Source organism: Typha angustifolia, chromosome 11, assembly GCF_048772165.1.
Source record: "Typha angustifolia cultivar Huaian chromosome 11, ASM4877216v1, whole genome shotgun sequence".
Lineage (NCBI taxonomy): Eukaryota > Viridiplantae > Streptophyta > Magnoliopsida > Poales > Typhaceae > Typha > Typha angustifolia.
The window spans coordinates 1920512-1946312 of NC_133249.1; the positions used below are offsets into that span (position 1 = coordinate 1920512).

General features: G+C 38.1%; 5 protein-coding genes across 9 annotated transcripts; 4 read left to right on the plus strand and 1 right to left on the minus strand.

Moving 5' to 3' along the window:
• Positions 1-19: 19 nt before the first annotated feature.
• Positions 20-5608, plus strand: LOC140769565 (cyclin-H1-1). 2 transcript variants are annotated; one of them, XM_073110302.1, is made up of 14 exons: positions 20-936; positions 1274-1324; positions 1531-1609; positions 1738-1856; positions 1935-2008; positions 2282-2402; positions 2477-2545; positions 2696-2737; positions 3746-3823; positions 4132-4190; positions 4304-4388; positions 4997-5085; positions 5168-5245; positions 5331-5608. In XM_073110302.1, exons 1-13 carry the CDS (start codon positions 877-879, stop codon positions 5241-5243), a joined length of 1002 nt encoding a protein of 333 aa, XP_072966403.1. In that variant the 5' UTR covers positions 20-876; the 3' UTR covers positions 5244-5245; positions 5331-5608. The 2 variants fall into 2 exon arrangements, with proteins under 2 accessions (XP_072966403.1, XP_072966402.1); XM_073110301.1 differs by having other exon boundaries at positions 5168-5608.
• A 625-nt stretch (positions 5609-6233) lies between these two features.
• LOC140769481 (mitogen-activated protein kinase 9-like) lies at positions 6234-13484 on the plus strand. Of its 2 annotated transcripts, none has more exons than XM_073110179.1 (11): positions 6234-6395; positions 6887-7292; positions 7372-7499; positions 7687-7746; positions 8590-8739; positions 10127-10280; positions 10397-10536; positions 10620-10693; positions 11705-11806; positions 11956-12202; positions 13039-13484. In XM_073110179.1, exons 1-11 carry the CDS (start codon positions 6369-6371, stop codon positions 13114-13116), a joined length of 1566 nt encoding a protein of 521 aa, XP_072966280.1. In that variant the 5' UTR covers positions 6234-6368; the 3' UTR covers positions 13117-13484. The 2 variants fall into 2 exon arrangements, with proteins under 2 accessions (XP_072966280.1, XP_072966279.1); XM_073110178.1 differs by having other exon boundaries at positions 6884-7292; positions 13039-13483.
• A 496-nt stretch (positions 13485-13980) lies between these two features.
• On the plus strand, positions 13981-18743 carry LOC140770363 (double-stranded RNA-binding protein 1-like). Of its 3 annotated transcripts, none has more exons than XM_073111527.1 (6): positions 13983-14249; positions 14794-15047; positions 15263-15473; positions 15573-16088; positions 18245-18349; positions 18493-18743. In XM_073111527.1, the coding sequence occupies exons 1-5, from the start codon at positions 14222-14224 to the stop codon at positions 18316-18318; spliced, it is 1083 nt and encodes a 360-aa protein (XP_072967628.1). In that variant the 5' UTR covers positions 13983-14221; the 3' UTR covers positions 18319-18349; positions 18493-18743. The 3 variants fall into 3 exon arrangements, with proteins under 3 accessions (XP_072967629.1, XP_072967628.1, XP_072967630.1); XM_073111529.1 differs by having other exon boundaries at positions 14903-15047; XM_073111528.1 differs by lacking the exons at positions 18245-18349; positions 18493-18743 and adding an exon at positions 16940-18234 and having other exon boundaries at positions 13981-14249.
• Positions 18744-19424: 681 nt separating this feature from the next.
• On the minus strand, positions 19425-21614 carry LOC140770365 (uncharacterized). The gene is made up of 4 exons (XM_073111531.1): positions 21373-21614; positions 21203-21284; positions 20916-21032; positions 19425-19730 (listed from the first exon to the last, which is right to left on the minus strand). The coding sequence occupies exons 1-4, from the start codon at positions 21489-21491 to the stop codon at positions 19680-19682; spliced, it is 369 nt and encodes a 122-aa protein (XP_072967632.1). The 5' UTR covers positions 21492-21614; the 3' UTR covers positions 19425-19679.
• Positions 21615-22856: 1242 nt separating this feature from the next.
• LOC140771021 (uncharacterized GPI-anchored protein At4g28100-like) lies at positions 22857-25196 on the plus strand. The gene is made up of 2 exons (XM_073112371.1): positions 22857-23438; positions 24429-25196. Exons 1-2 carry the CDS (start codon positions 22896-22898, stop codon positions 24762-24764), a joined length of 879 nt encoding a protein of 292 aa, XP_072968472.1. The 5' UTR covers positions 22857-22895; the 3' UTR covers positions 24765-25196.
• Positions 25197-25801: the final 605 nt, after the last annotated feature.

A 25801-nucleotide genomic window follows, 5' to 3' on the forward strand; every position in this document is an offset into this window, starting at 1 on the left:
GGGTGGTAGTTTAGTGACTGTATTTATGCTAGAAAGTGAGGTCTGTCATTTAATTCTTAGCCATTTGCTTGTTGGATAGGAGGGATTGGAAGGTCCAACCAATTCAAGAGAAGGCTGCAAATCCTCAGGGGATTGATGAGTTAGGGACCCACCATGCCCATGTAGGACAGCAATGCTGTGGTCAATCCTCTGCCCTCTGAGGATTAGGCAGTCACTTGAGATCGCCCTATCTTTAGAGGACTAGCCCTTCACTTGTCTGTTTGTTAGAAGGAAAATTTGTTAATACTAGGATTGTACTCTGTCTGAGTTCGCATACGTGAAGTCAATTCCTACATAGATTTAAAAGATCTATTTTTGTTGTAATTTCACCAATTGTTAGATCAATTCGTTTATAATTTAACCTCTCCTCCCACTCTGCTGCTCCTCTTTTGCCTCCCTCTTCCTCTTCTTCTCCTCCCCGGTTTTGGGTCCGAGTTTCCTACTCGGAGACAAGCCCAAGTTCGACCCCAGCCCGAAGGGCCTTCGTTTCGGCGTGGTCCAGACATAGGCCAGAAGTTGACCCGAACTCCACCCGGCCCAAGTCAACCCACCTTATCGATTTTTTTTTTCTTTTTTCCAATCTACTATAAAGTGAATTCGGTCATGAAGAGGGGAAGTAGGCGAATGGACGGGAAACGTTGACGACTTCAAAACTGTGTGCCGATTCTTTTAAAAATTTAGCACTTCATTGCTTTCCCTGTACGAACATGAATTGAACCTGACCTAAACGGCTTAAACTCCCCCCCACTTCGAGTAATCGCATTCGCACCTCCCTCGCTGTATGAATAATTCCTTAAGCCCTCTATTTCGAGGATCTCCACCGCGGTCTGAGCAGGAATGGCGGATTTCCAGACTTCTACTCATCGGGAGAGGTGGATTTTTACCCCTCAGGAACTGGTAATCCCTTCACTTCACTTCTCTTTCTCCTCCCATATCGATCGGCCGAGTTTGATTCGAGAAATTGGAAAAAAGAGAAAGAAAATTTGAATCTTTCCAACCGAGATAGCCTCTGGCGGTCAAAAATTTACCTTCAAGTTGAGTTCGTTAGGAGAATCCCCTAGGTTAATGGCGTTATATTGCCGTTAGGTCTATGCGGACTACTACTATTTCTAAGAGGACTTCTATTTACATTTGATCCTTGTGGCTTGATGTTTTTCCTTTTTTATTTTTACGTCTCCTAAATCTAAGTTTAGCTCAAAAGGGTTGATCGATTGAGCACATCTTTTATCTGCAGTTGGCGAAGCATGAAGCTGCAAACCAAAGAGCTGTGAAAATGCTCGAACAGGTTGGATTCACTTTAGCGGACACTTTTCTTGAGTTTTTATACTCTTCTTTTTGGTTGATGTGTTAATGGATGATGGACGTAATTATGATATTTACAGCTTTATAACTTTACACTTGGAGGAAGTAGCCATGTTTCTGCTTCGTTGGAAGATTTGTTAATTGCATCTTTCTATCACTTAATCTGATTTGCCTCTTCCTTTTCTAAAGTATGGCGTGACACGTTTGGAAGTAGATGTTGATGGGTCACTGACGTATCCTGAACCTCTATTTGATCAAAAAGACAATGGTAGGTTTCTTCTTTTTTCTTGCTTGGTAATAAATTGTTCCCTGATATGAATGCTGATATTGTCTCTTGTATCTTTATTTGCTTTTGTGAATTATTCTAATTGACATTCAACTTTCATATTTGCTCAGCTGAACGACATTCTATTGCAAAGCCTCTTAATTGTGAAGAGGAGCAACTTATGCGGGTATTTTATGAGCAAAAAATACAAGAAGTTTGTTCAGCATTCAAATTCCCTCATAAAATCCAGGTAGAATAGATTTCTCGTGTAGCTAATCTTTATGCTTAGGTGCAGAACTGCCTTGACAACTTAGTTTGTTTTATGCAGGCAACAGCAATGATATACTTCAAAAGATTTTATTTGCAATGGTCTGTAATGGAGCATCATCCGAAGCATATAATGTAAGTCATCACATCAGGTAATAGTGGTGGTTATAAATAATAATGTTATGAGTTTCAACTGAAGTCATTATAGGCTACTGAAACTTTGTGGTTCCTAATCCTTTATGGCAGATGTCTTTCTTTACCTCATCCTATATATTATTTTCCCTTGTTGTACTCCTACCCTTCAGTTTCACCAGAAGTCTTCACAGCCTATCCTTAAAATATGAACCTTTGTGTTCAATATATTTCATTATTTTGTATATACTCAGAGGATTCCCTCTGTCTTTACAGGTTAACATGTATATATGCTTCATGCAAAGTAGAAGAAAATCATGTTTCTGCTGAGGAACTTGGTAAGGGTATTCAGCAAGATCATCAGATGATTCTCAATAATGAGATGATTGTTCTTCAGGTAAGCTTTTCCACGTTATATCCTTCATTCCACCCTCAAGTTAACCTTCTTCTAAAATGCCCTTTTATCTTCAGAGTTTAGATTTTGATCTAATCATTTATGCACCATATCGGTCTGTTGAAGGCTTTCTGGAGGACATTGAGGTAATTCATATCTAATCCATGCCTTTTGTTCAAAGTGAGCAAAGAAGCACTATGCTTGATATAATTATCTGGTTTCTTTTTTCCACCTTTTGAGTAGGAACAGATGTTTGTGAAACATTTATAGTTTAACTTTATGTTTTGGTTGTCTAGGAGTCCTTCCAAACAATGAATGATGCACAAGAAAAGTTCAAGGTACGTGCTGCTTTTAGTTCCGTAATGTCAGCTGCTCTTTGATATTGCGAACTCTACTGTGCCTGCTTCTACTATTAAGATATATGGTGTGACTACATGTTGGTGTTGAAGCCTTAGTGCCTTGTGCCTCACTTCTAGTTGGTGAACATGAGCTATATGAGACTATAGTCGTGAATCTAATCCAGTTAATTGTTTTGTCGGGATTGAGTGAACCTTATAAATCTGTTTACTTGTTGGGTTGCAGTTTTTTCCTTGTCTTTGATTTTCAATCTTCTCTTTCACATCTTGGTCCTGGTTTTTAGTTTCAAGTCCTTAATATATTGAAATGATTTGGTTCTTACTATATTTTTAGAAACAATATTGTTTTGTTTTTTTCTTCCATAGTGATGCTAGACTTCCATGTCTTTGATTTTCAATCTTCTCTTTCACATCTTGGTCATTAGTGGTTTTTAGTTTCAAGTCTTTAATATATTGAAATGATTTGGTTCTTACTATGTTTCTAGAAACAATATTGTTTTGTTTTTTTTTTTTCCTTCCATAGTGATGCTAGACTTCCATGTCTTTGATACTCTGTTTCAAGAGAATATGCAATAGTTTGCTCATTCACTGTTCTCCCTGTTTCATGCAACTTCATCAGCTTCCTATAGCTATCAAGAAAGCAAATTCCGTCCTGAAGCTTAAATTTCCGAATTTGTCTTTACATTTGGGCCTTACTTGCATTGTTACATAATATAAATATTTGGGGAAGAGAATGAGCTCTTTTGGGAGTAATTGAAGAAAACATGCAAACCCACTTTTAAGACCATGATCTGCAATCATCAAATAGGAATATCCTATCCATGAGATTGTTAAAAATTACAAATAGTTAGCATACATTGGTGATTCTAGCATATCTGAGACTAGTTTCATGTGCAATATGTACATTAAATTTAAGACTGTTATTTTATAGGGCTACATGCATCAACTTTTCTTTCTTAATATTCTTTATTGACCCAATCACCATTATAGGATATGCGAGAAACTGCTATATCGGAGGTAGACAAAATATTGCTGACTGATGCACCTCTTCTCTACCCACCTGGGCAGGTAAATTCCGATCAATATAATTAGCAGATAAATCATATTCCTAGAGACTAGAGTTGAGTTTAATTTGTCACAGCTCCTTTTTTTCATTAATCTGTTACACATGTGTTACTAATGCTAGTGATGACTGAATTTCAAATTACTGGGTTCGTAGTGATTGAACTTGTAAGGAAATGTTTTGATTGTATATTGATGTCTTATCATTACAAACATTTGTGGAGGAATTTGTATTTGAAAATATTCAATCTATCTCTATCGTTGACTCAATATTAATTTCTAAGTTCTCTGCCTCATCAATTTAAGTTGTGCAGTTGGCATTGGCTGCTCTGCGTAGGTCAAATGAGGTACACAGAGTTCTCGATTTTGAAAGGTTTTGAAGCTTTTCTTTTTCCTATTATTATTCTTTGTCAACCTGCTTTAGCTCTACCTTTCCGAGTTTTTCTTGGCCTTTCAATTTCATATGAACTGTATAAACTTATGCAGGTACTTAGATGGCATATTTTCACGCCAACGTTCTGATCACTCTATCTCACAGCTTTCTGAGTCAATGAGGACCATTGATTTTTTGGTAAGCACTAGTTGCTGTGTTGCCTACTTGGTGATATAATTCAACATTTCAAAAGTCTTCTGACGATGATGGTTCACATGATTTTACAGTATGATACCTGATCTTGTGGAAATTCAAATGAGTTAGTAAACTTAAATTTAGCTACATTTGGTGTTGAACACTTTTCTGGAATGAGAACTTGTATTTTTACAAGGCATCCTCAAAGCAGCTTAATTTCTTTGGGTGAAGAATCTCATGTTCTAGATATGGACAGTTAATGAGGCATTCATCTATGAACAGTAGCAAATGGAACAGCTTAGCAGTCTGAACATTAAAGAACCTCTGAATAAGTGATTGTTATCAATTAATCTGCATATTGCTGTTTCTTAGAATCATTCAACAACTTTTTGCAAAGATATATGGTTAACCTGCCTTCAGCTTCAATACCCCCACCCAGATGAGACCTCTTTATGCAGTTCTACCCTTTGGCAAGCACTGATCCACACACAGCAAATATGGAAGAAGACTCTTTAATGGGCCATTTTCTGACCACATTCTCGGGATACTATGTTGTATCAGTTTTACAGGTTCTTTTGTATTAACCACCTTACCTTTGATTTTCATTGCAGGTTGGGAATCTCAAAATACCGACGACAAAGGACATGAGGCATATCGACCGAAAATTGAAGAATTGTTGGGATCCAAGCTCACAGGACGAGTAATTATTTTCTGTACCAGGTTATCTTTCATCTCTCCCCATGCCTTATTCATGTATATTTTCTTCTTATGTCATCCTGCAGAAACAAGAAAAAAGAGAAGAGATCGAAACACAAATCGAAAAGGACAGCGAGTGAGATGCAAGAAGCAGCACTTTAAGCGTATGCCCCTTTTGTTATAAGGAACTTAACCAAACTCTCTGTGTTTGGTATTCTTCCCTTATAATTTATGTTTTGACCTTCTTAGTTAGGGAAGTCTAGTCTCCATGGGAGGATCAGTGAAAAAGTTTGGGTGGCATTAAATAGGGCAAGCGAGGAAATATTCCTATATGATGTGTGTCTGGACAACACTATTTATAATCTTTTGTAAACCAGTTATTATTCTCGGAAATACTCGTTCATATATTCATTATGGCATCTCCCAATGTGTATTTCTTTTATCTCTGCTACATGTACTATAAGATGCTGTTTATTTAGATGCAATCGAGCTGAGAGTAAAATGTAATTTGAGGGTTGTAATTCTAACGATGTTTCTTTCAAGGATTTTCCTTCAATTCTAAGAGCTGTTGTCTAAGCCAAAGCTGGAAGGACAAAAATTACGAATTCCCCACTTTGACTAGTGGTATGAAAAGGTCACGGCAGCACATCCTTGCAGGTCCAAAAGAACGTCGGTCTTTGTCTCCCGTTTAAATCTGCACGTATTATCGAACAAATATAAGATATCGAATAGGTAGGGGAGAATATTTTTATTTTTTTATTGGGAAAGGTTAATATTTAAGAGCCCCCCCCCCCCCCCCCCCCCCCCCCCAAAAAAAAAACCTTTAAGCTGAGTATATATATATATTTTTATTCATACGTGGCAGGTAAATCCAAAGTAATAAATAAGGCCTTTCGCTCTCCCAATTGAGATAATCTCCCCCGCCCATCCGTTCCTTTCGGAGGCACCGATCTCAACGAGCCGAGGTGGCGATCGCGGCGCGAAGCTAGGGCGCGTGGGAGAAGGGCAATCCATGCCGCGATCGAAACCCGAACCCGTCGCCGTCGTCGTCGGTGCTATTATATGGGGAGTGGGTCCCACTTCCTCCATGGCGCCCGTCGCTGGCTGCGTCGTCGATCGCACCGAGTCGTCAGCTCCGCGCCCGTGACGTCCCAGGAGCGCGAATTCCGGAGAGAAGAGGAAGTGGAGGAGGAATAGGAAGGAGAAGAGAGAGAAGAGGAAGAGTACATTTTCGAGTGCCTTGGGATCTCTGAGCTTAGACTTGTTGAAGTGCCGGAGCGGAGGAAGATGGCCGCGGTCGATCCGTATAAGAAGGTTCCACGATAACCCCTGGACTTGTATCTGTTAGGAACTTTGAGATTGTTAGATGTCGCGTCGCTTTCTTATTTGATTCTGTCCCTTTTAACTTGTTTCTGTTAGTAACTTTGAGATTGTTATATGTCGCGTCGCTTTCTTATTTGATTCTGTCCTTTTATTTGGTTAGTTTTTAAATTGGATTTTTTTTTTATAAAAAAAAATTTGGTTTCTTTCTTGTTTTTTAATTTGTGTAGGCATCTATGTCACCATACCCAATTTATTCACCGTTCCATTGAATTCCCTGTCAAAATAGAATCTTGACGTTCTATTTTTCTAAGCCATTTGAGATTTCCTCTTTAATCCTCTCTATATATTTCGTTCAAAGGCACCGGAGTTCTTATTTCCGTTACTAATTTTTGTTTGTTGTGTCCTATTGGTTCTTTTTTTGTCTCTATAAACAAATTTCGTTGTAGCATGGCTTTTACCATATTCTTTTGTCTAACTAGAAGACAGCTGAGACAGAATTCTTCACCGAGTATGGTGAAGCAAGCCGTTACGAGATACAGGAAGTCGTCGGCAAGGGAAGTTATGGAGTGGTTGGGGCTGCAATTGATACCCACACTAGGGAGAGAGTGGCAATTAAGAAGATTCATGATGTCTTTGAGCATGTATCTGATGCCACTCGCATTCTTCGGGAGATCAAGCTCCTAAGGCTGTTACGTCACCCGGATATTGTGGAAATCAAGCATATAATGCTTCCTCCATCGAGGAGGGAGTTCAAAGATATCTATGTTGTTTTTGAGCTGATGGAATCGGACCTTCATCAAGTTATAAAGGCAAATGATGATCTAACACCTGAGCATCACCAATTCTTTTTATACCAGCTTCTCCGAGCTATGAAGTATATCCATGCAGGTGAATATCTGAAGTGCTGTGATCCATTAGATTTATGATGCATGATGCAAACATTGATCGTCCTATGTTGATTTTTCAGCAAATGTTTTCCATCGGGATTTGAAGCCGAAAAACATTCTTGCCAATGCTGATTGCAAATTGAAAGTCTGCGACTTCGGCTTGGCTCGTGTATCTTTTAATGATGCTCCTTCAGCTATTTTTTGGACAGTATGTTGATTCTTCCAAACTACTTGTACTTTTTCCATTTTGGAGCTGGTTGGAAATTACTCCTTTTTTCCCTTTGCTTTTCTTGATTTTTTTTAAATGTATATTTGTGATTTATTATAAAAAAAGAACATGCCAAATTTCTTTTTGGTAAACAAAATGTGAATTACACAATATTCTTGTTTATTAGGATTATGTGGCAACGAGGTGGTACCGTGCTCCAGAATTATGTGGCTCCTTTTTCTCCAAGGTGAGATGATTTGAGTTTCTTTTTGCATTGAGTAATATAACTTTTTAAGCTTTTCATTGTCTTGTTCCTTTGGACTTAGGCAGTAGGAATCATCTATAGTTATTTGACCTTTTCACTTTAGTACTATTATGTACTTTGTGGTTTCTTGGATGTCCTAACTCTTGCTATTAGGCACATCTGATTAGCACCTAGGATTTTGGCGGTTTCTGTTCTCATCTCTGATTTAACAGTGTCTGACGTTGTACGAGATGAAGTGTTTTCTAAACGACCAATTTTGGCAGTAATGATAAGGATATAGTGGATAGAGACCTGTCATTTTTTATGGGCTATTTATTTAGTGTCTGTACTCAGATCTGAGATAAGATGAGATTCAGGATAAATTGGATGTAAGAATGAAGATGGGATTCTTTGCAAAAAGCAAAGGAAAATAGATTATTGACAAAATATATTTGAACTTGCAAATTCTTCTCATCGATTTTACATGACCTCACAGATTATTTATAGACCAAAATTCCAATTAAACCTTTTACAAGTAGGACTAGACCCATATAGGATTAGAAGATGAAAGGAGAGTCTAAAAGGTAAAATGAGTACCTTACAACCTCTGCTTGCCAAGAGTTGGTATTTTCTAATTGCTGATAACATTTAGACCTTGTAATTTAATTTATTATATAGAATTCTTGAATGATTCATTTGGCATGCATATTATATCCGAATTTCTAACTCTGTGTGTGCTGTGCAACTAATGAACTTAGTTTAGGTTTAGTTAAATTCTTCTTTTTTACCTATATATGTAAATCTTTAATGCAATGTTGCTACTGAATTTGGCGTTTAATTTTGCAGTACACTCCTGCAATTGATATTTGGAGCATAGGATGTATATTTGCAGAGATGCTAACAGGGAAACCGTTGTTTCCTGGAAAGAATGTGGTGCATCAGTTGGATCTCATGACTGATCTTCTTGGCACTCCTTCGCAAGAGTCTATCACTAGGGTTAGCTCCATATCTCCTTCCCAATTAACTAAAACATAAAATGGGAACTTTATTGCTTTTTTACTTGTAATTTATTCACTTATTCAATTTACATTCTATCATAACATTTCAATACAAATTAACTTAATTCATTATTGATGCCAAGGTATGAGTTTCACTCGTTCACATGTTAAAGCTGTCCTTGTCTTTAGCTTGGCATTCTTCTGGTTGTGTGAACTTATCGTATGACTCTAGTTTCTAATCGTATACACACAATGAATTCGCATAGTATATTCTAATGTTCTATGATGCAATTTTTTCTATACTGTCGCTTTATCTTTAAATTTTTTTTTATTTTCAAGAATAATTTAACTTAGACCTCTTAAACTATCACTATTTTCTACATACATTAGTTAAATATTTTTTACCACATATATTTCTTGATCCAAAAAGTTTTTTGTTATAGAGATCCGTATAATTTTTTTTTATTAGTTTAAGGAGGTGTATATAGATATTTTTCTTAGTTTAAGTGGTATATTTGGGTAATAAAAAAAGTTTATGGAGTGTATGCATAAAACAGTAACAATTCAGGGAATCTAAGTGAAATTGCCTCTTATTTTTTTGACAGGAACTTAGAGAAGATGTTAAAAGCAGCATTACTACCAATAGGAAATCTTAATCAGCCAAATTGAGAAGGCTATATGGAACTATGCTCAATTTGGTTGTTTTGCTTATTTCTGCATTAGAGGCGGAAAAAACTCCATACATCAATTATAATCTTTCTTCTTTGTAAAGGCTCTTTCTACGTCTAGAGAAATTTATGAAGTTTTACTTAGGTGTTAGGCACTTATGCCTGGCTTACCCAGTATTGAGCTCAGCTGGAGGAGGGGTAGACCTTACCTGTGGCACAACTAAACCTGAGTTAGATCAGGCCTGTAACACTGACCCAGGTCTGAACTGGAATCCTAGCCACTTCTAGTGCTTGCTTTGGTCAGGTCAGACCAGAGCAGGCCAGCCCAACCCCATGCCTCAAAAAAATTTCCTTCTCTTTTTAATAGATTTTACAGACTGATGGATACAATAAAGCAAACTGGGAATAGAAGGGTGAGGGAGAAGGGAACAGGAGGAATGGTAAGAGAGAACTGATAAAGTATGTCTTTCTCTACAGAGAAGAGAAGGGAAGATGAAAGGATTAGGGATGAAAGAGAAGGGAGAGGGCAGCATGCAATTGGGTGAATAAAACAGAGAAACTACTAAGGAGAGGAATGAATTTGAATAATTCTGCATCCTATGTTGTTCTTTCAGTTCTCAAATTAATTTAAGTACTTTTGCTTAACTTCTAATTTTCTGTCAGTTTGTGTTTGATCTATTATGTGTTTCTTACTGTCATTTTTCTTACTACCTGCAGATTCGAAATGAGAAAGCTAGAAGATATTTAATTAATATGCGGAAAAAACCACCTGTTCCATTTTCTCAGAAATTTCCTGGTGCAGATCATTTAGCTCTCCGTTTACTTCAGCGCCTTCTTGCCTTTGATCCCAAAGATCGGCCAACCGCTGAAGAGATAGGATTCAGTAACCATAATCGTTTTTTGAACATGACAAGCAAAAAATTTAAAATTCTGAAAGTATCACTGGTCACAATTGTCTATCTTGATAATCTTGTTTTTATTTTCTTCAGGCTCTGGCGGATCCATACTTTCATGGGTTGGCGAATGCTGACCGTGAACCTTCAACACAACCCATCTCAAAACTTGAATTTGAATTTGAGAGAAGGAAATTGACAAAAGATGATGTGCGCGAGTTAATTTATCGAGAGGTACAACTGCATAACTGCTGCAATGCTTATCTCTTTTTTTACCTTGTACTTTTCTCATGGTTGATTTTTCTCCAAGCAAGCAGATTCTGGAGTATCATCCTCAAATGCTGCAGGAGTACCTATGTGGCGCAGATCAGATGAGCTTCATGTACCCTAGGTGAGATTAATAAATACTTTCAGACACATGCATACTTTAAGAACATCACCATAATGGACTATGGAGTGTTCTACACTTGGTATACCTCATTCTATCAGTTGGTTGATGATTATGGCTAATCCTTTTGGAAATTTATTTGGAGGGTGTAGGAATGGCAAATGGTTATGTCTATCTAACAATTTGAAGTGTTTCAACTCTTTCCCTAGAATATGGGTTGTCTATAGCATGCTTCAAAGTTGAAAAGGCTCTAACAAGATAGCTGCATTAGGCTTTCCCTAAGAGAAAAGAAGATAATACTCCATTATCTATAGGAAAGTTTGGGTTGAGATGCCTTCTTTCTCGGCATTTAATGTTTAGTCTTTAGATGAGATGAACTAAGAGAAAGAAAGCAAGAAGGACTAAGCATTGAAATTAGAAAGCAACCATAAATCATACTAAACATAACCTAAGTCCGCTTGTCATTTTACTTGTGAACAGGCACTGCATATCCTTGGTGCAATAATAGTTGAAGAACACATACTCGATGGAATTTCTTCGCATGTTTCTCCCAAGCTAAAGCAACTTAACTGCACATTTAATTTCTTTCTACCACTACAAATTTTCTGAACTAGCAGAACTTATTTCCTGAAGTTGCAATGAGTTTCTGGACAGGAAGAATCATGGCAAGAAAAGAGGAAATGTCCTGTTCTTTAATTTTCCTATTTATGTTTGGAATAGCTCAGAGTATGAGTTAAGAACAGATGGATATATATCTGGAGCACAGACCAAGATTGTTCACAATGTCAAGGCATGAAAAAACCAGATCACAGTAAACCACTGTTTTTAGATGGACAGTTGCTCACTCTAGGTCCATCTTGGCTTCATCATTGACTGTGTAGATGCTTTTCTTTGAACCTATGTTGCTTTCGCTTTTGGGTTATACAGCCAATAAGTTGAAACATATCTTAAAACTTTTAAAAGACCTAGTTAGTTGGATCGCCATTTATCTACCTTGGGTTTTTTTGTCTATAGTGGAGTGGATCGTTTTAAACGACAATTTGCTCATCTTGAAGAACATCACAGCAAGGGTGAAAAAAGCACTCCGATGTTGCGGCAACATGCGTCGTTGCCCAGGTAATTATATTCTATCCCAAGATACTTGTGTGGATGGTGCCAATTTCATTTTACTTTCCTCTCTCCTGTTTAGCAGTGACAGTTAGACTTGGGGGCCATTTATGGTTCATATCATTTAAATGTAACTTACGGTTTCTTGCTCTTTTCAGGGAGAGGGTATCTACCAATAAGAACGAAACCGCTAATGGCAATGATGACGTTGAAAAGCGAACCACAGATTCTGTCGCTTGCACTGTCCTTCAAAGTCCTACAAGGTTACAGCAAGGTGAACGATCAGACCATGCATCCGTGACAGATGGTCTTAGCAAGCCAAACTACAGTACACGTAGCTTGCTGAAGAGTGCTAGCATCAGCGCTTCTAAGTGTATAGTTGTTAAAGGAAGAAGAGACAAAGAAGTAAGTTCTTGACATTATACTTGCATGTCTTTTGCTCAATCCCCTTGAAGCAAAATATGAGCCTTTTGATTTTATTTACTGTTAGGTGCTGACTGTTAATTTAAACATGGTTTAGCATTGTGATTGAACCAAAAAAGAAAAGAATAAACGAGCTGTTCACAAACATGATAGCTTGGCTTATTAACAATGTGGGTCTCCCTTGCTAACTAGATAAACCAAGCTCAGACCTCATGCCAAGGCCCTATCTGTGAGCAAAACAAGCCTGGTCAGAGCTTGCTTAAAGGAGAATAAATCCAAACTTGCTGACCTTGTTAGAAAAGCTCAGTAAGCTCATTGTAGTAGTAAGAATATACCTCGTGAGTTCAAGCTCATGCTAAGTCTGCCCTTTACAGCTCTTGGACTACCACATAGTAGCAGTTCATTTTTTGTCCTTGGCATTGCTTGAACTAGGTAAAGGGATTGAAGAGCACGTTTGTGAAAGGAACGGGAAACACTTCAATAAAAAAGTTGGGTCATTTATATTCTGGTTCAAATACTTTTACTTGCTTGCTCAAATTCTTGGCAATTTCAATTTACCATTCTGCTATGAGTGGCCTTTTCCAGTAAATGCTGGTAAGGGAATACGCCTGTCACAGTGTCCTGTGAACCAGCTGTTGCCATTTACGAGAGCATAAACTGGAGTTGCATGGTTTCCAATGTAACTGTTAGCAGATATTCTATGGGCAAAAGACGAGTTAATTCTAAGACCTACTTTGGTCGGGAAACCTCTCCCCAGATTTCCTTAGTATAAAGTTTATTAACTAATTGATAATGTGAATTATATTCTGCACTTTCAGGAGGAACGCATTTCTGAGAACACAGATGAGGGGGTTGATGGGCTCTCTCAGAAAGTAGCTGGATTATATGCTTCATAACATGAAGGCCTAGAAATTTTCTTTCTTAGATCATTATGAATGGGTAAAGGATTTGGATGTTAGCCCCCAAAATGTTACCAACATTTCCTTATTCATATTTGCTTCATTGAAGCTAAAATTCTTTCAAGAAGTCGACTTTTAGCCACTTTATTCTCTGATGGCATCATTCAGCTCCTTTGTATCAATTTCCTTTTTCTTTTTTGAGAGAGAATTGTGAGGACATTATTCCTGGAGGTAGTGGATGGATGTCTCTGCTGCTGTAGGCGTAACCCAGCTTTGAGTAGGTACCCCCGCATCCTTTTTGTGAAATGTAATCTAATCTATGTTCTTATAAATGTTGGGTGGATATTCAATTTCCCATGATCAAAAAGTTTTGAACACGCTTAATTCCAGAAAAAGTAAGTCATCTAACCATTATTTTGTTGATCTCTTATTCGTATAATATCCCTCGATAGTTTTTGAAACATCTCTATGTTTTAAAATGAGAGCTGCCAGATTCGTGGCAAGACTTCACGGCATGTTTCATCTGGCAACTTCAAAAACTCCTTGGCCTCAATGTCCTTTGGGGCCAAGAATCGATGTCTAGATTTATTCTTCATGCTGTACTCTACTAGCAACTGCTTAAATCGCCGCAAAGTTCATGAATAGGCTCACGGCAAGAAAATGGGCAAGAAAATGTGCATGGATGTTCGTGAACTAATATTTTTATGGACATAATTAAGTTAGATAATTAGGTCAATTTTTTTAATGAATCATAAATTATATAATATATGGATCCTAATTACATCAACTCGACACCAATCACACGAATTATGATTTGGATCTAAAAGCTACGAAAAAAGACCAACGGTTCTAACCTTAGAATTAGAAATCAAGATGAATGAACTAAAACTGGCCCTGGCCGTGGCCCTTGAATCCTTAACCACAGGCGCATTTTAGCCTTCTTCCTCGTTCCCGAATGATCTCGTACATAGGACAAACCGTATGTCCGGAACCACAATTTTAACGCTGCCGTTGTTCTATCTCGCTCTTACTTCCTTCACCTCCCACACTCTTATCCTCCGCTCTCCCTCTTCGCTCTCTGTTCTACGCTGCATCGCTAGGAATGGAGACCGCAGCGCGATCTGTTACTGGTGAGTCCCTTCTACTCCTAAGCTAATATGCTGGATTTCTCTACGGTCTTCTGGTGATTTCATTCAATGAAAACTAAACCTTGGTAAGTTTAGTAAACCCTAGGTTGTGAATTGAAGAATCATAGCATATATTTCCTCTCGTTGTAGCTCCACGAACTCCTCCTTTCACGCTTTGTCTATGATTTGGTTTGTTTGTCCCTTTTGATTCGTTCCGGTGTTTCGTCAAAACTAGAAGTGGTCTAAGATGTTATCGTCTCAGATTGGCATTTATTTTTCTCGCGTTCTTTTTCCTTTTTTTTTCTCTCTTTTCACTTGATAGTGTAATCTGGTATTTCCTCTATTTTACGGTATTTATTGAAATTAGCTAACAGTGCCTGGAAATGAGTGGCCTAATAAAAGTAGATAAGATGGCAATAATTATGTTTGTATTGTTAATTGCATCTTTAAATTATTATTTTTTTCTCTATAGATTTGAGGTAAAAAAGTGCAAGTGATCTCCGTTATCAAGGGTCGTAATTTAGGTTTTGTCTTCATGGTTTGGCAGAGCAACTCATGCATAAAAACCGTTTGCAAGAGTACACTCAAAGATCATGCATTCCCATGCCAATTTATCAAACTATTAATGAAGGGCATCCCCATGCACCAAAATTCAGATCTACTGTTCTGGTTGATGGTGAGACGTTCCAATCACCTCGAACATTTGCTCACCGAAAAGAAGCCGAACAAGATGTGGCAAAAGTTGCTCTTGAGGCTCTTTCTAGGAAGACAATGGATAAAAGTATCCTCCAAATTCTCCAGGTATATTGCATTGCTATCATGTGGTTTATTAAAGTTTTTCTGGGGATAGACTAGCTGGTTTACTATTTATATTGACATCCGGTAGATAGTCAATGGATTCTTAAATAGTATGTAAATGGTTACAGAAATATTGACTGAAATTATCAATGTCTTAAATATTATGTAAATGGTTACAGAAATATTTTGGAATCATACTTTTTTGTACTGTCTTCCAGGATACAACATTTTGCAAGTCTATTCTCAATGAGCATGCTGTCAAGGTGAATATAAGCAAACCAACATACTCAACTTCTCAATCGGAAGGGTTACTTCCCATATTTGTATCATCTGTAACATTTGATGGAAAAACTTATATGGGTGATGCTGGAAGGAACAAGAAAGAAGCTGAACAGAGGGCAGCACGTGTTGTTATTAAGTCCATTTTAGGTTCGTTTTTGTTGTGTTTAATTAGAAGATATGGATATTTAGAACATTTGTTATGAAATCAGAATAAACTTAAATTGACGTGTTGTAATAATCTTGCAGAAAGCTCCAATACAAGGACAGTCATGTCTCAGATTATAAAATCAAAAGAAAGGTTGTATCTTGCGACCCACACAAATAGTGTCCCCACTACACTGGAGAGCAGAAATTTGGCATTAGATGTGCCTGTGGGGAATGAAGCAAGCAGCTTCCCTATTAAGGCAGTTCAAGATACTCAAGAAACTGCTGAGTTACCTTGTGTTGCACTGCAATCCCTTCCAGCACAACTTGCAGGGATGCAAACAGTTTCTCCTGAACCTAAGAAATCAGAGGAAGAATGTTCAGGTGACCATAGTATTCAGGCAACTGTAGACATGCCACTTCCAAATCTTGCTCAGGGCAATTTAATAACAACAACATTCCAGTCATCTGATGAGTTTTGTCATGCACAAAAAGATCAAGTTAAAGATGTAGCACTGCTGGTTGGACCATCTATTCAACCCATTAGCTCCAGTAACTCCAAAAAGCGCTCAAAGAAGAAGCAGAAAGGAGGATCTCAATTAAAGCAAGCACGAACTGGTCTGTAGAATGGTTTCTGTCAGTTATCATTGTTGCATTCTTTTGGTTCTGTCATATATATGTTTAAGTACATATTCATTTTCTAACATATGTACATATATATGTTTCCAATTAACAGATTAATGCATGCATATCAGCTGACTTGCATAGTTACATATACACATAGGTCATACATGTATATGTATGAATGTTATGCGTGTCTGTGTTGAGTTCTTAATCCGAACTTGTTAATAGGCAATTACATAGTTCTTTTATGAAGTACGTCTTCTATATCCTCATTTTACAGGGAGGAAACAGACCCTTGAAAACCTTTATACTTCCTCTAGTCCCCTGTGAAAATATTTTTCATTTTGTGAAAAGTAGTTCAGCTCCTCATATCAATTTTATGTTGACAGATTTACGACATTTTGTGTGAGGTGAATATGATTTGATATGAACTTAAATTTTGTAGTTCAATGTGTCGTTCAACTTATATTTTCTAGGTGACCCCACAGTACATTGCTTTATTAAATTCTCAAAGATGCAATTAAATATGGCGTAGTTGATTAAGTTCAGCACCAGCTTTGTTTTCTCCAAAAAGTTGGAAGGAAGCATATTTGTTTATCATTTCATCCATTTACATTGTTTCTTCAGCACTAGTCTTTACACTCTTGAAATAGTGATCCAAATATTTGTCCCAAATTAGGAAAGAAACTTGAGAAAAGTTGTCTCTAATAAGCTAGTAAATAGTAATATATCCCAAAGTTTAAGGCGGTTGAGAAGAGGACAACATTTTATTTAATTGCTTTTTTTACATTATCTTATTGCGAGGATTAAAAAGGAAAATTTTGAATCTTTGAAAATTTTTATAGATAAGCTCGGAGAGCCCTAATGTGAAGCTCTCCAGTAAAACTCCCTGACGGATATGCAGGTGAGTAGGTGACTACTATGACCACACTGACTGTTGCCCTGAAGTGAGATACCTTGGAGGAGCTACTCTTGGATATATGTATATATTGCCCCATTTTTTATGTTGCATCCTCATTTCCTTTCTTTTCCAGAATATATCTAGGTATCTATTGTGATCTCAGAAGGAAATAATATGGCCAAAATCACCTTGTGCTATGCAGCTGAACTCTGATTTGCATAAGACAGTAAGTTAGAGTTTGCTTCTAAAAGTAGAAAATTCTATCATATTTATAAATAAGTTGGTATCATTGTCAATTTAGGTTGGATTTACTGATGGGCTATAGATCATTCTTACTAGAAAGCATATTGGTTTTCTTGATGTATAGATTATGTATATCTTTCCTCTTTTTGAATGGGCGGCGTGATCCTTTTTCTTTCTTTTTCGCTTTACTGGTTCTTCTTTTGATTTCTTATTCTTTACTGATCTCTGGTTCACTTGGTGTAATGTTGAGGTTAATGAGAGCTTAAGAACCTTGTAGAATTTTCTTTTCCTATTTGAGCTGTACAGCCTTTTGAGGAAAAGAAGCTCTTGGGTCTTTTCTGGAATTGCCTCAGTTGTGCATGAAGTGTTCAGGAACTTCCATGCAGGTTCAAACAGATTTAATTGTATGTCTATGGAAAAACGGCGGTGAGCGTACTGCCAGAGAGATGAATATTATTAGGATGTCATGATTTATCTTGTTTACTTTAGCAAGGGCATGGTAAGTATATGCAAATGATTTTCATTTGGTTTAACCAGTGAACGAGACACTAGCCTATAGAAGTTGGACATTAAAGCTTATAGAAGAGTTTGGTCTACATAAAAGTACTGGAAGCCAATCTGATACCATCATCATTGACATTTGAGTGTTCATATATGTTGCTGCTGGTTTGATTTTCATTTAGGGGGTCAAAATGGTTTATTTCATATGGTTCAAAACAAATTAAAATGACGGAAACTTTAATTTGGAGCCTTGTAGAATTTGTCTTTCTGCTTTAATTTCCTCTACTGATTGTGTTTCTTTTACTCGAACTTACATAGTACTTCTTTCTATCTGATTTTGAGAAAATATCATTGGAATAAGATTGCTTATAAACAGATATTTTCAAATCTAGTTTTAGGTTCTTGAATTGGATTTATTTATTTTTCCTTGCACGGCAAGATCTTGTTGGCATCATACACACTTGTTTCTTCTTTATAGTGTACCTTTTCTTTTTCCCCTTTTCAGATGTTCCCGTGCTGTCTGCCTTATCTGTTATCAACCCATTGCATGGTCAAGATATGCTGTTGGAACAGAGCTAGTCCTCGCAATTTCTCCAGCACTGTTTTAGGAGTTGAGTGATTGTCCCTGACGCCCCTCTGAAAACCTCTCCTTTCCTTCTACTTTCTTGAGAAAATTACTTTTGACGTACATTGACATAAGTCTTACTTTATTTAAAGCAAAGCAGGAAGTGACAATTTTATTGCCATCGTCAGGTTGCTTCTGGAAACTTCCTGTTTAGCGCTGTTCTACAGAATGATGCTGGAGAAAGTTTGGAGCATATGCCGACATATTGAAGCACACTACTCACGTTAGCTAGTGGGTTCGTGTGCCTTGCTGATACTAGGTTGCTTTAATGTATCGATTGCTTCTTGTTGAGATGATCGAGACTGTTGTTTGACTTAGCTTTACTTACCTTGTATAACTAACTATTCAGACTGTCTTTGCCCCATGCATCTCAGTTTAACTGATCGTCCGGCGTATCGTATCGAAAGCTATGTTGGATTTACAGCTCTTTTTATTCAAGAAAGAAAGAAAGAAAGAAAGAAAGCTATGTTGGTAGTACAGAGACGCAAGTAAAGTCCTTTTGCTTTCCATTGCTGTATTATGGTACTGCAGCCTGCGTTACTGGGACAGCATTACAGGTTGGTTACTCTCACCCACGCCAAAGTTGAGATCTATAAGCTGAGTTATTCTTCCTTGCAGATCAAGTAGCCAGTGTCAGACGAGAGGTGCACAATTTTATGCACAAACTAAATCTAGCATGCATATCACATGTAGCCTTTGCATAGACAGACTACCGAAAATTAGTTCTGTAAGGATAATTTAAATTAAGTAAACAGTAACACGAGCTACATTAATAAGGGCTATAATTATATGCAATATGTCATATGCTCTCTTAACTTTTCTTTAAATTCTTCTCAAAGAAAAAAGAATTCCTTAACGGCAGATCGAAGGACTACAGCAGAAAGGGCTAGATATTTTGCCAGAAAAGAAAGCTTTAAATAGAAAACCTGCTGGGTATCTTTACAGCAGAGAAAAGTAGCAGCGAGGTAACTTTTGTACGAATATAATGTGCCTGTATGCCAAAATACTAACTACGACAATCTAGCAAAAGTTTAATAGAAATGTATAATTATCAACAATATGTGTAAAATATACAGGTTTGTACCCTGCTTTAATAGGATATTTCAATTACAATGTCTGAAGCAAACAGTACGGATCTCGAGAAAACACGACGAGTTACAGCCAGTGGAGATTGATCAAATAGAGCCACATACTCAATGCAGTTACCGCTAACGTATCCATGAAAGCTATCTTCTTCCATCAGTAATATTACGAACAAGGTTCACATCCATATGACTTTGAATATGATGAAATAGGAGTTCGATAGTTTCCCACCTTAGCCGCTACCATCGAGTTGTCCATGGGAAAGAAGGTGCGCCATGTATTTCTGGGAAAAAGATGGTGCTTAACCATTCATTTTAGAAAATTTAATGCTTATTTTGCTTCATGTACAATATCCAATAAGCACAGTAATAATGGTCATCTTGGGGAACTTTACAAGCATATGACCCCAACAAGTGCCTACACGATGCTCTACTACAACATGGGATGCTTTTTATTCATAGTTTTAATGATCCCTCTAGCATACATGGACGTAGAGGAGAAATGTTAGTATCATCCAACTTCCAGATGTTTATCGGTGCAACGGCAGAAAAAGACTAGTATTGTACGAAAATGATTAATATGAACATTTTTTTTCACTCATTTAGATAGATGGAAACGGTTAGCCAAAACTTTTCAGACCTCTAGCTAGGCATAGTAGAGCATAAACTTGCCCAATGTGGGCACACACATAACACTAGGAACTGGTAAAAAAGTAAGGTTTAAGGAATAGGGAAAATGAAGTGAGAAGCGGCTGTAGTTACAAGGAAATGCACAGCATCCAAGTTGTAGGCAGACATACTCTACACTAGACACAAATAAGAACACATTGAACATGGTAGAATTTAGAAATGTATAAAGTGTAACAAGGAAAATGGGATAAAAGGATTAAGAGAGAAAAAACATAGAACTTTGAAATCTACTGAAGTTTATATTAGGACATTGCAACATAATAAATACCACATTGAATTTTTAAGAGAACTTTTGCAACAATTTAAGTTCTTCTCAAGAAATAAGTAATAAGAAAAACAAGAGCTATATCTACATATAATGTTCAATACCTAATTGTTGAAATAGCTACTCATTTATTTTGCATGCTTAACCCGTTTATATCTACCAACAGTGCGAGGCTATATTAAAATCACCCATGGACTCATTATTTGGCCAGATTATGCTTATACCAAATGCAGATGCGTTCTATTCAAGGAGTCAAGGTAATGCCTCAGCTTATGCAGTTGCATCCAACGTTATCCAGAATGCTGATTAGGGAAGTGCATTTTACAAGGTCTTTTCTATTTTTTTTCCCATGTTGTAGTCATGGTAAAATTCCTGAAATTTGTTGAATTGTACAACTAATTTCAAGATCGTAGCACAAAATTCTTAATGATTTCCAAATAGCAATCGATATGAAACATTGTTTTCCTTGAGAAAGATGACAATTAAGAAACCATGAAGCAGAATTGTTACTCACAGCATGATAAGCATACGGAGGTTTGCCTTGGCGCTCAAAATGCTTTGCCATGACAGAGAACTCTATCGGACCCCATTCCTCTTCTTCAAAGCAATACCCCAGGGCCGCCTTGTACATCTGCCAGATTCATAATTATACACGTAAGCACAAACCCTTCGTTCTTATTCTTCTACTACATGAAAGTTAACTTAGGCATTTCAACAAACAGTTTTCGGACATGAAGCAAGCAAGAAAAAAACACACTAAATTCTCAAAATTCCCTTCCTTAACAAAGAAATTAATCAAACCTTTGCGGTGTCGGTAAGCAGCTCGATCCCGGCCGGGTAAGCGGCGTAGTACTGATCGGCCCTCGAAAACCCAGCTCTCGTCCTGGAATAAAGGCCAATAAAGAAAGATAACAAATTGATGCTAAACTAGTAGAAATTTCGAGCAGGTTCTGGAAGAAATGGCTACGAACGTGTTGCTGGTGTAGGCGTAGGTGATGAGGGTGACAAAGCCGTAGAAGCCTGCGTAGGAGACCATCCTTCGAAACTTTTGGATCTTTAGGATCGCCTTCCATTGCTCGTACAGCTCCATCTCGCCGCAACGACTCGTCTCTCGGTCGGTGTTTGCCGACCGATATATGATTCGTACCACGATATATCTCGCCCCGTTACGGGACGAGACTTAATAAGACTCCAACCCAAAGTAAAACAGGTCCTTTCTTTTTCCCGTTTCATTTCGGATACAAAGCTAACGGACTGGGGTAGGCCTTTGCTAGACATAAAATAGTGTATCTGTGTATACTCTGTGGCAAATAATTGCCGAACCTAGCATGGACCTTTTTTTATTTTATTTATCAAAATGGGTCTCCTTGTAAACCTATTTATCATTCTAATATAAAAACTACTAAAAGTGTTTAGCGCTTTCCTAAATACTAGAAGCACTAAACTCTTCAGGTTTTTTTTTTCTCGAAATAGAAACTTAAATACTAGAAGCACTAAACCATTTAGTTCTTTTCAGAGTTCGATGACAACAAAAACAGTAGGAACTTATTTACTTTAGAAATAAGATTAATTTTAAAATAGATATTTATCTTTATTATTTTCAAACTAAATTTTTATTTTAGAAATAGTTATTCTTATGTTTATTTGTATATTAAAATAATAATATAATAATTATTTTTGATGTAATATAAAGCAAATAAAAAAAATAAAAAGTATTTTAAATTATTATAAATAGTCTCTGATTTGATATAAAATAGATTGATGGAATGGATTGTAAAAATAAATTAGTAATTAGGTTGATATGTAATATGAAATATAGTTGTAATAAATAATATTTATATTTTAAAATAAAATTATTATGATATTTAATTATTATTTTTAAATAAAAAAATTATTCATAAAGTTAACGGTAGGAAGGCAACTATTTCGTATAGAGGATGAGCTAATAAGAGATCATTATGACATAGAAGTTGATAGTAGTCTTTGTTGTCGTCTGAGAGGAAGAAGGATGAGTCATCTGGTGAGTTAACCCAACATGATATTGGAATTAGTACGGAGTATAAAAATATGTTATTATAGCCGTAGAATTATGATCGTAATTAGAGGAATATAAAGTATTTACCCTTAAGAAAAGGAACGTTGAGCTGTTTTTCTCATACATAAATGACTAAATTTTTCAGAGGGTTGTTTGTTAAACTAATTACCTGGGAGTTGACTTAATAAAAAGACCGTCTTGGTATTTAGTTTGATTGGTGGACAATCGTAAATAAGTGTCCAAGGAGACCCCTTTGTTTTGTTCAAAAACTCGCTAGCGAGGGATTCCTAAATCTGGGAGTGGAGGTTTTGCCGGGTTGATGTAGACGATTTTAACGTGACGTAATATCTAAATTTTAGTCCCCGGAATGCAGAGAATCCTATGCATCAAGCCACCGTGTATGAATACTAACTAAGACTCACTCACTAACTCTCCAACCTCAAAAACCCAAGGTCAGCAATGCCCCCACTCCTTCTCCTCCTCCTCCTCCTCCTCCTCTTACTCTTTTCGGCCGCCGCCTCCTCTCCTCCCGCCACCGTCCCTGCCACGCCGGACCAATCAGTGGCTACTATCCCGTGCCCCCTCGAGCTCCCCTCCGGCCTCCTCCCATTCCTCTCCGCCGCCTGCTCCACCCTCTCCCACTACCTATGCTGCCCGGCCGTCGCCGCCTGGCTCTACTCCGCCCGATCCGCAGCCCTCCTCGCCGCCCGCCCTGCTTCCCTCCCCCTCCCACCGGACGACTCCGAGCTCTGCGCCACCGCCGCCGAGGACGCCCTCGCCGCCCGCGGCGTAACGCTGCCGCGCCCCAGCGACGTGTGCGACGTCGCGTACTGCTACTGCGGAATCCGCCTCCGGCCGATGACCTGCCCCGGGCCGTTCCAAGTGGCATCCGATGGGTGGAGGTGGGTGGTGGCGACGGAGGAGACGGGGAAGAGGCTCGAGAGGGAGTGCGTGGAGGCCGGCGTCGGCGGGTGCGATAGGTGCCTCCGCGCGCTGTACCAGGTGAGACTGCTTCAAACTTCGTGCGCAACATCTTGATGGTTAATTTATTATGTCATCGATATCTATACACGTATACTGTTACGCAGTAACGTAGTATATAGTATTAAATCCCACCGTGTTAATTTCAAAGCCCCAATTTTTGTTTCCCACTCGTGCAAGACACCCTTGGACGTTACCTGGCGTCCGATTCGACCACAGTGTTTCCATGACGAAGATATATGTTTATATGTTGGAATCAAGCATGCAGTTACTTAGACGTGTATATATATATATATATATATATATATATAGACGCACACACATTTTCTGCAGTACGTCACGGGTTAAGTTAAATATAAAGGGTTTAAAAACTAGTAACTTGTTATTTGTCCAGTATATCACCCTCTCAGTTTCTGAAATTGAGATCCCGCCCAGCTACCTGATAGGGGAGCCACCATGGTCATATTGGGTCTTTTTAGAAATATAAAGTTTGTGTGTATATAAACTTATACATATATATTTATAAAGTTTAATTAATGCATAGGGTACTGCCATTAGCCTCTTATCATGCAGCTAATTAAGTGCAAGTTGGCAGATCTTTCATGATCGATCATTCCATACTGAGTCTGGCACTGAGTCCTCGCTGATCATGATGTAAAAATAAATAAATTATATCGGAGTATGTAAACAAGTTTGTCGTGAACGCATGGAAGGAGGTTTTAATCTCTAGGCTTCTGCGGCACTTAGCAAGCAAAGTCATGCATTCCCTATGCATCTCATGCATCTCTTTCTATTCACTGATTTGAAAGGAGATGAAAACATAGCTAGAGAAATTATTAGAAACCACCAAAATTAAAGACGACGTCTTAGAGGGCAGAGTGTCAGGAATCAATCAGACGGGCTTATCAATCACAACTCACAAGGTTAACTTGATATAGTTTTGATGAGGTGCATTAATAGTTTAATACACAGTGCCTAACTTTGGCCTCGTTGCATGGTGATTGGTGACAGCTGAGGAGCGAGTCGGCCGGAGGCGGTAACTTCACCGGGGCACACCGCAGCAAGGCGTGGGTGCGACCGGACAGGGAATGCCAGCTCATGGGTCTGACGTGGCTCCTGGCGCAGGACCGGGCCCGCTACCTCCCCACCGCGGCCCTCGTGATTCGCGCCCTCATGCTGTCCCCCGACGCGGACCCCACCACCTGCGCCGCTAACGGCGACGACGACGGCGGCTTGCCCCTCCCCCTCCTCTACGGCCAGATGGGCCCGTCCTCCGCCGTCAGATGGAGCCTGCCGTTATCCCTCCTCCTAACTCCGCTTGTCGTTTTCCCTTTCGCTCGATTTTGATTCAAGTATTCGTTCAAAACTTCCATAGAAAAAAAAAAAAAAAAAAAAAAAGAGAGAGAGAGAGAGTACTGGTAGAGGTGGTACGTGGTGGGTGTCTTACGTAACGGAAAACGCACATACCTTTCCCCCTCGGGCCTCGGGGGATGGAGAACGTTGGAGTTTCTCTTGGGGCGTTTCGTTCGTCTGGAGCAGTAGAGCTCGGCAAGTGGGCTTACAAGACCAAAGATTGATTCGAAGTGGGTCGATGAGGACAAGTTTCCTCCCAGAGATCTAGTGCTATCAACTGTTGTACATCTATCTACTCTAAGGGCATATTTGGATACTAGTAACTAGACATATATATATATATATAAATTAAGGCCTCCTTCTTGCGTTAGATGAGTTACTTCTTGATACAGTATCATATAGTGCTTAATTTCAACACCACAACTATACGTTTCAAGAACTAAGTTATGTTATATACCTACTTACTATGTACGACAGTTTGTAACATAGATCAAATTAAATGGAAAGATTTCGAATGTCATTCAAAGATAAAAGTGTCCTTGAGTAATTGACTAAGTATTGAATCAATTATAGAGGCGTGGATAGCAGTATTTAAATTACATATTCGAATTCTTGGAATTACTGTTCTTAATAATCTCATTGTAATAATTAGAAGACATTTCTGCAATTTAGAGAAAATGTTTTGGTATACAAAACACGAGTTGCAAGAAACTAAGCAAGGAAGTAGTGAGTTCATATCCCAAAACTAATTCTTGTTTTGCAGGATATACATCAATATTATTTATGCCATTACTTGCATTCGTGTTCTAAGTTTATTCTCACTAGCTAAGTAGGAAACTTTTCTACATAAACGTTTCGATAAGCAGTGTTTCACGTGTTTCGCCACAATCCTAGAGAGTAACTCCAACCGTTTCTATATTTCAACACACGAGAATCTACATACATGGTAATATTGTTACTCGAAATCTTATAGTGCATAATTCATCTAATTTTGTTGGAAAAATAACCCAAGAACTCTATCTGCCTTCATC

What these genes read in the sequence shown, in the direction of transcription:
- LOC140769481 (XM_073110178.1), top strand. Translation starts at nt 6,369, where the DNA reads ATGGCCGCGGTCGATCCGTATAAGAAG. An exon ending in CTTCAGCTATTTTTTGGACA is followed by an intron (nt 7,500 to 7,686) that starts GTATGTTGATTC and finishes CTTGTTTATTAG; the next exon opens with GATTATGTGGCAACGAGGTG. An exon ending in ATGAGCTTCATGTACCCTAG is followed by an intron (nt 10,694 to 11,704) that starts GTGAGATTAATA and finishes TTTTGTCTATAG; the next exon opens with TGGAGTGGATCGTTTTAAAC.
- LOC140770363 (XM_073111527.1), top strand. Translation starts at nt 14,222, where the DNA reads ATGGAGACCGCAGCGCGATCTGTTACTG. An exon ending in CGCAGCGCGATCTGTTACTG is followed by an intron (nt 14,250 to 14,793) that starts GTGAGTCCCTTC and finishes ATGGTTTGGCAG; the next exon opens with AGCAACTCATGCATAAAAAC. An exon ending in ATTAAAGCAAGCACGAACTG is followed by an intron (nt 16,089 to 18,244) that starts GTCTGTAGAATG and finishes TCCCCTTTTCAG; the next exon opens with ATGTTCCCGTGCTGTCTGCC.
- LOC140771021 (XM_073112371.1), top strand. Translation starts at nt 22,896, where the DNA reads ATGCCCCCACTCCTTCTCCTCCTCCTCCTCCTCCTCCTCTTACTCTTT. An exon ending in GCCTCCGCGCGCTGTACCAG is followed by an intron (nt 23,439 to 24,428) that starts GTGAGACTGCTT and finishes GATTGGTGACAG; the next exon opens with CTGAGGAGCGAGTCGGCCGG.
- LOC140770365 (XM_073111531.1), bottom strand. Translation starts at nt 21,491, where the DNA reads ATGGAGCTGTACGAGCAATGGAAGGCGATCCTAAAGATCCAAAAGTTT. An exon ending in TACGCCTACACCAGCAACAC is followed by an intron (nt 21,285 to 21,372) that starts GTTCGTAGCCAT and finishes CCTTTATTCCAG; the next exon opens with GACGAGAGCTGGGTTTTCGA. An exon ending in CTCCGTATGCTTATCATGCT is followed by an intron (nt 19,731 to 20,915) that starts GTGAGTAACAAT and finishes TCTTTTTCCCAG; the next exon opens with AAATACATGGCGCACCTTCT.
- LOC140769565 (XM_073110301.1), top strand. Translation starts at nt 877, where the DNA reads ATGGCGGATTTCCAGACTTCTACTCATCGGGAGAGGTGGATTTTTACC. An exon ending in TTCTCTACCCACCTGGGCAG is followed by an intron (nt 3,824 to 4,131) that starts GTAAATTCCGAT and finishes TAAGTTGTGCAG; the next exon opens with TTGGCATTGGCTGCTCTGCG. An exon ending in TGAGGACCATTGATTTTTTG is followed by an intron (nt 4,389 to 4,996) that starts GTAAGCACTAGT and finishes TTTTCATTGCAG; the next exon opens with GTTGGGAATCTCAAAATACC.